General features: G+C 51.7%; 1 protein-coding gene across 1 annotated transcript; it reads right to left on the bottom strand.

Annotated features, from left to right (window-relative positions):
* On the bottom strand, window positions 277–6964 carry TAC3 (tachykinin 3). Its single transcript, NM_001287572.1, has 7 exons — window positions 6827–6964; window positions 6157–6275; window positions 3891–3999; window positions 3670–3699; window positions 3125–3178; window positions 2667–2741; window positions 277–549 (listed from the first exon to the last, which is right to left on the bottom strand). The coding sequence occupies exons 2-6, from the start codon at window positions 6268–6270 to the stop codon at window positions 2668–2670; spliced, it is 381 nt and encodes a 126-aa protein (NP_001274501.1). The 5' UTR covers window positions 6271–6275; window positions 6827–6964; the 3' UTR covers window positions 277–549; window position 2667.

Below are 11874 nucleotides of genomic sequence, written 5' to 3'. Positions count from 1 at the left end.
TGCATTTCAAAGGGGATTCATAACTACTGGACCACCCTGGAAATCCTTGTTTTTATTCTTTATCTAAAGCTGGTCTGTTCAATCACTAAATAAATCTTTCCATACTAACTATATGAAGCAATGAGTAAGACACTGTTGGGAAAATTGACATGTGTACAAAATAAAGAAACTTCCATTTATATATGATATAAGTATGTGTATCATATGTGTGTGTGTATGATACAACCAAAAGAGTCAAGAAAGAGAAAAACCCATCCACCAACCAAATACATCCTATAGGTCATAATATGTAAAAATCCTTTATTGTTGAGGAATAGAGAGAGACATCATATTTGTAGGATGCTACAGAAATTCCAGGGCAATCTGTAGTCAATTGTTACAGGGACTGGGGATGCTCACAAGGCAGTTTCTGCAGCCAGTGGGACAGAGAGAAGAAGGAGTCAAAGCACAAGAGTGTTACAGGGGTGGGGAGAAGGAAGGGAAATAGAAGCGTTTGCATCTAGGGGTGGGTGTCTTCACGATGTAGCCCAGGAGTCCAGGAGAGGAGTGCTGAGGACCAAAAAAAAAAAAAAAAAAAATCAGATCACATCTCTGTCCTTAAAACTCCCAGCAACCACCTACGGGGGCGGTGGGGGAGAAAGGGAGGGGCCTCTGTAAGGGAGCAGTAGATAGAATGGAAGCCTTAGCCCTCAGCTCTCCATATAGCCTTTGAACTAGAGGATTGAAAAACTCTCCTAGCTACAGTTGCTTGCGTCTTCCCAGCTCCCATGTGCATCACACTACCCTTTCATAAACACCATGTGTGTGATCTGAGGGGCCCACACAGAAAGACGTAGTGGCAAACTTCATATCATCCTGGCATCCCTATGAGCCGGGCATACACACAGCCCTGTCCAATGCAGCTTGGAGCTAATGCTCCCCTGGCCTCACCCAGTCCCTCCTCCTCTTTCCAGAAACCTCCCAGAGGAAGGACAGGTCTAGGGATCACTTCCTTTTTCAGCAGTTTCACATGAGTGAAATTAGACGGCATGATGATCTGTGTTGATCCATCTCATCTAATCTTTACATGCCACCCCCCAGGGGCCTTGAGTCTATTCTCCCCAGTACCTAACAGGTTCAGAATGCGCCATCCGTGGTGAGATTATGAGGGCAGCAATTATGAGCTCAGTCTCTCCAAAAAACCCTAGATTCACCAGAAAGCATTACAAGTAGATTTCTATAATGTGCTTGTTTCTGCCATTTGTATAAAATACTATGGCAAAATTGCACTGTAATTATCTTTACGGCCCATGCATAACGTTGGGGAGAGTATGTCGTCCAGATATAGCTGCCCATATAATTATCTGGCCGTCGGCAAGACTGAAATAACAATCTAATGAGGGCAAAATGATACAGTAAGTACCATGTAATCAGCGAGTTACGGTTATTACAGCTTTTTGTGCCCCCTCGCCCAACACTGAATCGGGGGCACAGTCATGACTCTGGGCCTGGGAGTCATGCACAGGCAGTCTCATTGAGAGCCAGCTCCTGGTCCTTGGGTCTCCCCTGAAACCAATGAGAGGGGGTAACAGGGCCGCAGGGAGAGGGGCAGGAGTCTCTAGGAAGACAGAGGCTTCCTGACCCCTCCCTTTGCTTCCCCCAACACCATTCTTGGGAAGCCGGTGCAAAGAAAGCCATCAGTGAGCTATGTGTGGGAAGCTGGTGTCGAGGAAGATGGTTCCGCATTTTGACAAGACACTTCCCCCGGGGGGACTCACGTTCACATACCAAGTGGAAGAACTGTCAGCCCACTCAGGCCTAGGGTCCAGCCCAGACAACTTCAGACAGACAGACCAGAGCCCACCGAGGCAACACTGGAACGAACCTTCCCTATACCTCCCAGACTGCGACAGTCACAGTGAAGCCAAAGTACAATGCTGTGTGCCAGGCACTGTTCTGAACACTTGACCTAGACTCAAAGCAACAGCCCTGTGAGATAATATTATCATCCCCACTTTTCAGATGAGGAAACAGAGGCACAGAAGGATTATGTAACCTGGCCAAGGGACACAGCTAGTGAGTGACAGACCCAGGATTCAAAGTCAGGCCATGCTCTTATTCATTACTCTATACAGAGCGATTATGATACAGTTTCCAGCCACTCCTCATTAGATTTCAGAGGTTTTTCTTGCATTTCTAGAAAGAAACGCAAGAATCATCCTTGCAAAGAACTCTATAGTGGACCCAGTAACCCAAGATTCAGGATGATCTGGATGGTTTCAGCCTCCCTGGGAAGCAAAATGCTTCACGTGCGAATAAATGTGGTACCTACAATTATCCAATGATGATCTCTCCATCTTTTGCACAAATCACAGGAGAATAGAGTCCAAACAACAGAAGCTGTCCATCAAAGAAACCCCAGGGGAAAACCTCCCCTTGCCATTTCCCCCCACTCACTCCTGCTCAATTGTAAGCCGGGATCAATGAGGCTGGAAAGAGATGAGAAAGAGGGGTATGTGTGTGTGTAGTCACAGACAAGCACACACTTCTAAGTGTTGGGATGTATTTAGGGCATTAATTATGAGCATTAATGCCCATAGTATCAGAGGAAATGATCCTCTGGCAACACCCCTCCTACCCCACCACATACCCACAATCCCTTCTCCTCACCCTGAGTAAGTCCTTACCTCATTCCACACTGGGGGGGTACTTGAAGGTGCCAAACCTGGGGATGTTTTCTTGGTTTATATCAACAGGAGTGTCTGGGGGGATGTAAAGTGTGTAGTTAGGAGGGATTTTTCTGACTATGACCGCCACCCTAGCCCAAAAGCAAAGGGCTGGCTATGCAGGACAGCTTTGGAAGACAGAGTTAGGAAGAAGAGGGACTCTCTGTTTGGGAAATGGGGGAGGGGCAAGCAAAGCCTCTCTGACCCTTTCCCAGCTGCAGCAGGACCTTCTTAGAAAGGTTTCCCTGCTTTGCTCCTGGGGAGGGCTGGACTGTGGGTCCAAGCCGATTGAGTCAAGGGGTGGAGGAGCCCTCACTGTAGCTAGGGAAAGTCCTGTCTTTCCCTCCACTGACAAATGTGAAGCAGATGACTCCTGCTACACCTTTGCCAGCACCCCAGCCCTTCCACCATGCTCCTACCTGGCTGGAGGTTCCTCTTGCCCATGAGACCCACAAAGAAGTCATGCATGTCACCTGCATAAAAAGGGCCAACATGGTCAACCATCACGATGAGGGGTTGATATCTTTCCCCAGACAGGTGTCAAGACTTCTGAGCTTGGGTTCTGGTTTCTGTTTCTGTATCCCACCACAGCTTGCCTCCCCACAGTTAGCAGGCTATCCCCTTAGCCCACCCTCTCTGTCTACCTCCCTCTCCCCCACCTTTCAAGAGCTCTAAAATCCTCCCACCCAGCAGGTGCCTGATTTAGAATCTTGACAGCCACCAAGAGATCCTCTTGAAATGCACCACCACGCCCATGGAGGAAGACCTCACCAGGCCCCCGACACCTGCTTCCTCTGGCCCCCAGGGGCATCTCACACTCTGTAGAGGCTGACTGAGCAGTTGCAGCTGGGATGCTGTGTGCACCAGTGGAAGCGGGGCCAGCCAAAATAGTCACTGGGCCCTGTGCCCATGGAGTTCTGGGCAAGCGGTCAGCAGAGGTCGGGAGGGAGAGGAGGCTACTCACGTTTCTGGGGAAGTGGCGACTCCTTAGGACCTGTGAACCAAGAACAAGCATGTAACTGGGGGATGGGCTCTGCAAAGAGACAATTGGAGGGGGTTCAGATCACAACCCTCAATCATTCATGAAGCCATCTCCAGTCTCCTTCCCTCCTGAAGGGCCTCCCAGATCTATTTAATCTTCAGAATCCTGCCCCCCAAACCCCTTTCCCTGGGGCTGTATCCTACCTACGCTGGCCTTGCTCAGCATCTTGAGCAATCCATCCAGGGAGATCACGCGGCTATCATAGAGTCTCCGGAGCAATGATGGGGGCAGCTGGTAGAGATTTGAGTCCTTCTGGCAAAGAGAGACAAAGAGGGCCAAGGAGGAGGCTCACCCCCAGTCCTCTCACTCTTTTCCCACAAGAATGGCCTCTTCCTGAGCTCATCACAGCTGAACCTGACATCCTATTTCTTTCCGGATTTCCTCTGGTTCACACTAGAAGAGAAGTGGGCTCTCAAATTGTAGTCTGTGGACTAGCAGCATAACCGCTGGGAGTTTGTTAAAAATGCCTAAACTTGGTCCTATACCAGACCAACTGAGACAGAATCTGAGTCTTAACCAGGCTCCCAGGTGATTTATAGACACAGCAAGATTTGGGAGGCACATGTAGAGGGAACACATTGGGTATCCCTGTAGGCTGACCAACTGTCCCAGTTTGCCCAGGTGTGTGGGGCTTTCAGTGCTCAAGCTGGGACAGTCCTGGGAAAACCAGGACAGTTGGTCATGCTATCTCCCAAGCTCAAAGGGGACAGACTCCTGAGGCCCCCTCACAGCTCCTGCCACCTCTCAGTGAAAAGGGCCTTTGGTTATTTTTCACCCTGGCACATCCGGAACCGATCTGACCAAGGATCCAGTTGCCCCACTAATCGAGTGAGCCAGGAATTTCCGAGAAATGTTCATCAGACAGAGCTAGTATGCTCTGGTCTGTGCTCCATGATTGAGCCACAGACAGGACTTGGTCCTGGGGACACGTGGGTGTAGGCACCCGGGGCCGCCAGCCATCCTGGAATCGCCCCACTCTCCACTGAGTCCGTGGGTGTTTCTCTCCCTGTGTTCCCCACCGCCGCTCCCTCTCTTTTCCATTGGTTTCTGCCTGTGGTTTTCTGTCTCTCTCCCCACCACCCCGCCCCAGATTTAGAATTTCAGAAGGCAGCATGCTCAGAATGAAGCCTCTTCCCCTCCACAGCTGAACCCCATTGTAGCCCTGATGCTGAGCAGGGGTTCTTAATCATCTTGGTGGTTTCACACATGCCAACCTGGTTGCCCAGGCACACATACATCCTACTCCCATCTCATCCCAATTTCTCTCATCCTCATGGACCTGTAGGGAGAAGGGGCAGGAAGGCAACCTCTCTTTCACTGGACAAGAGGGGCAAGGTCGCAAAGCACATTCGTCTCAGAGTAACAGACCCAGCTGGAACTTTGGCTCCGAACACAGTGTCCAGCCTTTGTCTGGCACTCGCTCTGTGTTTTTTGAACTGGTTCTGGCCTTTTGGAGCTGCTGCAGCGGCTACCACCTGCAAGGTTGCCAGCCCATCATGCCTTGGGACACCCCACCAGCTGGACAAAAGCTGATGATGTCTCTCTTTGCCCAGCCCACAGCTTCCCACGCAACCACTTCCCCAAATTGTTCAGATACTCTGCGCACCTCCTATAATGAGATGCTAAACAGATCCAAGCTGGAGAGGCAGTTAGACTTCGCATGCTGAATTTGTAATAAGTCCCACCTGTAATCATCTTAAAAGCACTCGTACCAATATAATTGCTGTCTTTTCAAAACCTTGAAAAGACTTCCTCCTTGTTCTCCCCCAGTACTCCTATTCTGACAACTCCTATTCCTTTTCTTAGAGGAACTTCAGAAATTGGGGCCCAACTTGTTTTGTGATTTTTTGTTTCCCATCCTGACTAAGCAGAGGCTAGAGGGGGACAGGAGGAAAGAAAGGGTTGGGATCTTAGGAGCACCTGAGGTTACTGATGATGGAAGAGCAGATGATAAGGGAATTTATGTGAATTTTTAAAACAACACAATACATAAAACTGACAGGTAACAGAATACGAACAACTGTTTGGGAGAGAAATTCTGACCTTTTCATACCATCTGGGCAATGAGGAAGACTTGACCCCCTGCAAAGGGACAGAACCTGAGACCACCTTATCCAGCACCATCCACTCACCAGGTCACCAGACAATCAAACAAACAACGTTTCAGTGGGGCACCTTTTACATACAAGGTGTCAAAGACATGCAGAGGGACAGAGACACTGACAGACATACTGAGAGAACATGAGGCCCCCAGAGAGGCAGGGCAGTCCAGCCCTCTGGTGGATAATCCAAGTAACTCCCCACCCACCCATCCCACCTTCCTCACTACAGAGGTGGGACAGGCAGAGTGTGGCCCCCATTATGGTGTCTGGTATTCTGCCAGGGTGGCAAACCAGAGGGGAACCTTACCTTGCTGTGACCCCCACCGGGCCCCACATGCTCCTGTGACTCCTCACAGACCGCACCAAAACTCCGAGCCAAGCTGAGGGCCAAGATGACTGCAAACAGCAGGGCGCTCCGCATGATGCCTAGGAGGACAGAGAGACAGGACAGGGGAGGCAGGGAGGAGGAGGACGCAACTCAGGCACAAATGCAGGAGGCACTCACCACCAGTACCCTGCCTCCCCAGCCCCTACTCTCCCACCCCAGCCTTGGTCAGGGAGAGTCTCTGAGCTGGAGGGGCTCAGTCTCCCGGCCTCTATCACGTGTTCCCCCAGTCTGTGCACCTGGCAATGAGCAACGGCCAACAATGCCAGGGGCTCCAGCTCCCCAGGAAGATAATAGACTGACGGGACCTGCACGGGTCTATTTTGTTCGTCATCTGGAGGAGGGATCCTGAATGCTATTTTCCAGCCCTAGATACCCTAAGGCTTAGGCCAAAACTTTCTAAATATTGGAAGAATCAGTCTGTACACACAGGCTACAGGCATCACTACATCAACCCCTATTGCCTCTTTCGGCTCACCTGCCCAGTAGCCTACTCCCTGATCAAAGGCTGCCACGTTTATTCCCTCCTGACTCCACCCCTGTCCTCTGGTGCCAGCTCCTATCCATCCAACATTCTCTGGTTTGTGCCTACCTGTGGAGCAGCTTGGAGCCTGGGACAGATGGTCTAGCAGGATCAAGGAGCTGGCCGGAAGCACTGCCCGCTCCCCACAAACGCTGCTGGTGCTGCTGCTGTGAACGGAGAAACAGGGAGTGGAGGGACTGGGGAAGTGGCAGGAACTCCGGCCCAGCTCCCTGATAAAGGCTCTGGGAGGGTCTGGGGGAGCCGGGGGAGGGGCTGAGAATCACCAATCCCAGGGTGGCTGGCGGGGCGGGAGGCTGGTGGGGGTGAAGGGGGATATAGGCTGCAGACACACGCACAGACACACACACACACATACATACACACACCACAAACCCAGCAGTGAGCTGAGGTTATCCAGCAACTCACAGTCCAGCAGCCCTGGAGCTGGGCGCACTAAGCAATGATGTTGCTTATGCAACTCAATAGCTGAGGTCCCTGGGCTCTTTCTCCTCCATATCCATGCACCAGCTCTTTGCCCTTTAAACTTCCAGCCTCAACTGCCAAGCCAAACCAATTTCTGGCAGGTTCTTCTCTGCACCACCGCCCCCCCCCCCGCCACCCCACCACCAGGATGAGCAAGATCCTATCCCAGATGATTGGGAGGTGAGTCTGGCACCTCTCCAGTCTTCAGTTGTCCCTCTGTCCTCCTCCCAGCTGGAGCTGACTCATCGCACTGGCCCTTCAACCTCTTAGGGTCAGCACTTCCCCCCAGTCGCTAGTGCAAAACCTCCAGCGTCTGCCTCCCTCCATCGCCTCCCAGGGCCAGTGCCCCTCCCCGGGCCTCCCACCCCATTTCTTGACCCCTGAACCAGCCTGACGTTGTTGCATCCTTTCAGGGTTCTCACCTCCATCCTTCTGCTGTCATCTCTGAGAGATGACATGGCTAAGCTGCTCCCCAGCCCCTGCCCCAGCATCGATCTCTTAATTGCTTCTTTTTCTCCTTTGCTTCGTTTATCCCCCACTCTGTCTCCAAACAACTCAGGCATCTTCTCCCCTGAACTTTCAAGCCTCTAGTTCATGCCCCACAGTTGAGAGGCTTCACTGTGCTCACTTCAGCCCCCAAAAGGTAAGAGAGCCCCAGGGGAGGGTCAGAGTCAGGATCTGAGACAGACCCAGAGAAAAAGAATGCCGCCAGAGGAGATGAGGGGAGGTGAAGTGAAAGCCGGCTTCAGAGCAGTCGTCACTCTCAGTGTTTATTTATAATGGAGGAAGAATTTGAACATTTGCAAGGAGCTTCAGCAGAGAGCAATTCAACTGATTTTCATCACCTCCGCCGTGTGAGTAGGAAACATTCCTATTTTCAGATGAAGGAACTGAGGCTCAAAAAGTTCAGTCACATGCTTCAGGACATATAGCTCCTGGAGAACAGCCTCAAATCCAGGTGTTTCTCACTCCCAACCTCCCCTTCATTGTACTGCACTGGTCTATACTTTGACCAGTAAGGGGAGACTTAGGTCCCCCAGAAGGGTGGGGGTCCACCTCCCGAAAAGACTTAGAGATTGGGATCGGGTGCTCTTCTATATCTTGGGATTTGGAAGAGAATCATAGCTCTGTTGCATATTTATTATAATGGTTCCTGCTCACCAGCACCTTTCCCAATCACCCTATTTAAAGTTACTACCACTAGGGACTTCCTTGGCAATCCAGTGGTTAAGACCCTGAGCTCCCAATGCAGAAGCACAGGTTCAATTCCTGGTTGGGAAACTAAGGTCCCACATCCCTCTCAGCTTGGCCAGAAAATTTTTAATAAAATTACTACCACTTTATTCTCCATATCCCCTCATTTCTTTTCTTCATACATTACATCAAACATACTACAAATTTACTTATAAAGTCTGTCTACCTCACCTCCCACCAGAATGTCATCTTTAGAAGGGCAAGGACTTTTCATCTGTTTGCTATTGGATTCCTAGCTCTATAATGTTTGGCATATAATAGGTGCTCAACAAAAATTTATTTATAAAACAAAAAAGGTAGCCTGAGTCTAGCTTCTTGCACTGCAGCCCACCATGTGGATCTTCCATAAAGCCTCTCAAGCATTGCTAGAGTCCTGAAATGTTTCCTTCCCCAGCCCACCCACCCTCGGTCTTGGGCCATACTAAGAAGTCATTCTGGCTGCACGGGACTCCAGCTTCATCCCCAAGTGAGGGTAGCAGCTAGGTCATGTTCCTACATGCTGATTTGCTCAGTGTCCCACTCTTTGAGACCCCATGGAATTACGTGAGAGGCCACTGGGGCCTCATGTAATTTACCCAGCTAATTATTTGGCTCTCTGGGGAAACCATGGCCCCGGACTCAGGGTTGGGATAAAGGGCAGAAGGGGAAGGCTGTTTACATGTAAACAATATGACTGGTTCATGCCTTTGAGAAGTTCAGGTGCTATTTTTAATTGGACCTGGACATCTCCCACCTCCTCTCCTCCTCTCACCAATCTGGAAAAGGAGGTCCAAGCCATACAGGCTGGAGGGTATTAGCAGTGCAGGAGGAAGAACACATTAGATGAGGGCCAAGGACTAAAGTCTCCTGGGTCCCATCTCTATGTCAGCCTCCTGCCCTCCACCACCCCATTCATCCCTGCCCCCCTGCCCTGGTACCAGGGAAGCAAGGCTTCAGCAAAGGTCCAACATGAATAATGTCCTTTGATGATAAGGCATCTCACAGGATGGCAGGAGCCAGGGATCGGGGGGAGCAAGGGAATGGCAGGGAGAATTGATCACCCCTTGATCTCTGGGATTAACAAAGACTTGAAAGAGCTGGTGCTAAGTCAGAGAGGTGATGAAGGAGGGAGGCAAGGACAGGCTGGGCTTCACTTTGCCCACAGATCATATGCAAATAGCATGTAAAGCAGGTACTGCAGCTGCAAAGAACCTGGGTGTTTTTTCCTTTGAACACTTGCGACTTGAGCCACGTCTCAGACACTGTCACTGACCTAGAGGAGCAGAATCCCTAGAAAGATCCCCTCTGGGTCCCGCCCCTCTCTTTACTGCTGATTCAGGTTGGAGGTGAGGCCAGGAAATGGGGGAGCTGAGATGAGAAGGGCTAGTCAGCCCATCCCGGGGGTCGAGGTGGAGTATGTACTTGTGCTCATGAGATGACCTGTGTATGTCCACCACGTGCACAGCTTGCAGGGCAACACATGGACCCCTTCAACATCCTAGAGGGGTGCTGCGGGATGCTGTGGGAGGGGCTAGAGCCACAGGTGACACTGGGTGGAGAGATACCGGTAGGAATGGAAGGATGCCAAACCCCCTGGCCAGGACACAGCTGGGAAACAACCTGCAGCGCGAGGAACAGGAGTCCCTCAGAGCCGGCCGCAGAACGGGGCGAGCCAGGAGGGCTGAGCGAGAGCTGGTCTGTGCCACGAGACAGCAGAATGACTCCTCATTGGGATTAGGGGGTACTGGGAAGACTTGTGCCTATCAGAGGCTCAAACAGCCAAGACTGAGAGAGCTGGACTAGTGATGGGGAGTGGGAGGCAGAACTTCAGCTTCTCCCATCATGATACAGCCACTTCAAGCCCTAAGACAAGGGTAGGGAAACAGCCCCTATAGGCTTCAAGGGATGAAAACACATGCTGTTGAATTCCAGAAGAGAAGAGAAGCAGAGACAGGAAAGAGGAGGAGGGAGGGAGAGATGGGAGAGTAAAGAAGAGAGGATCCCCACATGCCTTCCTTAGACTAGCATCCATCCACATGACTGATGGGGGAGGACAGGAAGGAGGTCAGGAACCCTCCCCCCTCCCTCTCCCCCTATCCCTAGCCCGGAGAGCTGACAGTGCCTTCAGCCCTAGGAAAGGAAAAGCAGGATAGGGAGCAGCAGCTGCAGAGTCTCCTGAAATTGCTTCTGAAAATGACCAGACACTTCACTGGGAAAGTGACGACAATTTGGGCCCTGGGAGCAGGAGATGAGGTGGAGAGCTGGGGCGGTCAGGCTCTGGTCACCAGCCCCTCTCGGCCTGATTCTGAGAAGTCAAGGATGGGGGATTTGTTGGGGCAGCGGAAGGGTGGCCAGAGCCCCAGCTCAGGACAGAGTCCCCTTACCAATGACAGCTCTAGACCCTCACCCACAGGGAAGAGCTGCCTCCCTGGGCCCTATGTCAGCTCAGGCAGGGTGTGCCAGGACTCAGGGCTGGCTTGTGCCCTGAGCGTTAGATTCGTCTGCAGACGAGACGAGGAGTTAACCAGGTCTCCCGCCAGCAGATCACCTGGGGCGTGAGCTGCCTGCTAATGGAAGCTGAGGTGGAGGGAGGCCCCATTCTCAAGGCACAGTGAGCTCAGCAGAGGCAGAGAAGGCAGAGATCGTGGAAGGAGGCAGAGCCGCCCAGACAGAAACAAAGGCAGCCATGTGTGTGCTCTCACAAGCGGGGATTTACACCTTACTACAAACAAAGGAGCTGCTTGGTCCCTAAAGGTAGAGACCAGAGCAGAAGAGGCTGAGACAATACAGCATCTAGGAGGAAACAGATACAGAGGAAGTGGGGGGATATTTAAAGCATGATACAAAATATTACGTGTTAACATTAGTCAGAGCCCACAGAAACGGGGACAATGAGATGGTGTGAGACAGTTGGAAACCAAGAAAGAAATAATGTCAATGACACATGGAAAACAAATGAAGGCAAGAGGGAAGACGTCAGTCATGGGGATGAGAGCGTCTGGGCGGGGGAGCGGCCCCCTGTCAAGTGCCACCAGCTGTCGGCCCCAGCTGTGGGGCAGTGATTAGCAAGGTGACTGTTGGCAGCAGCCTGACATCTCTGGTGCATGGAAAAGCAGGGGGCTACAGGCGGCAGGTGTGAGGAAGTCCAGTGCTGAGCTTGGGACGGAGGGGACCATGCATGGAGCCATGGACCCTGCTCACTTCGGCTCACATGAGCCCCCCAGCCTTGAGCCCCCTTTCAGGCTAAATCTCGAAAGGATCCCAATATCTGATGAGACAGAGATCCTCACTTCTTCCCTCCAGGGACGCACTTAATGAATCAGCTCATTGGCCACCTGCGACCTGAGCACCATCCTGGACTGCCCTGCCCCCATCCCAGTCTCTCCAGACCCCGCCAGAGC

This window comes from Capra hircus, chromosome 5 (assembly GCF_001704415.2).
Source record: "Capra hircus breed San Clemente chromosome 5, ASM170441v1, whole genome shotgun sequence".
NCBI classification, from domain to species: domain Eukaryota; kingdom Metazoa; phylum Chordata; class Mammalia; order Artiodactyla; family Bovidae; genus Capra; species Capra hircus.
Note: the sequence above shows the minus strand (reverse complement) of the source record. Positions and strands in the feature narration are given on the sequence as shown.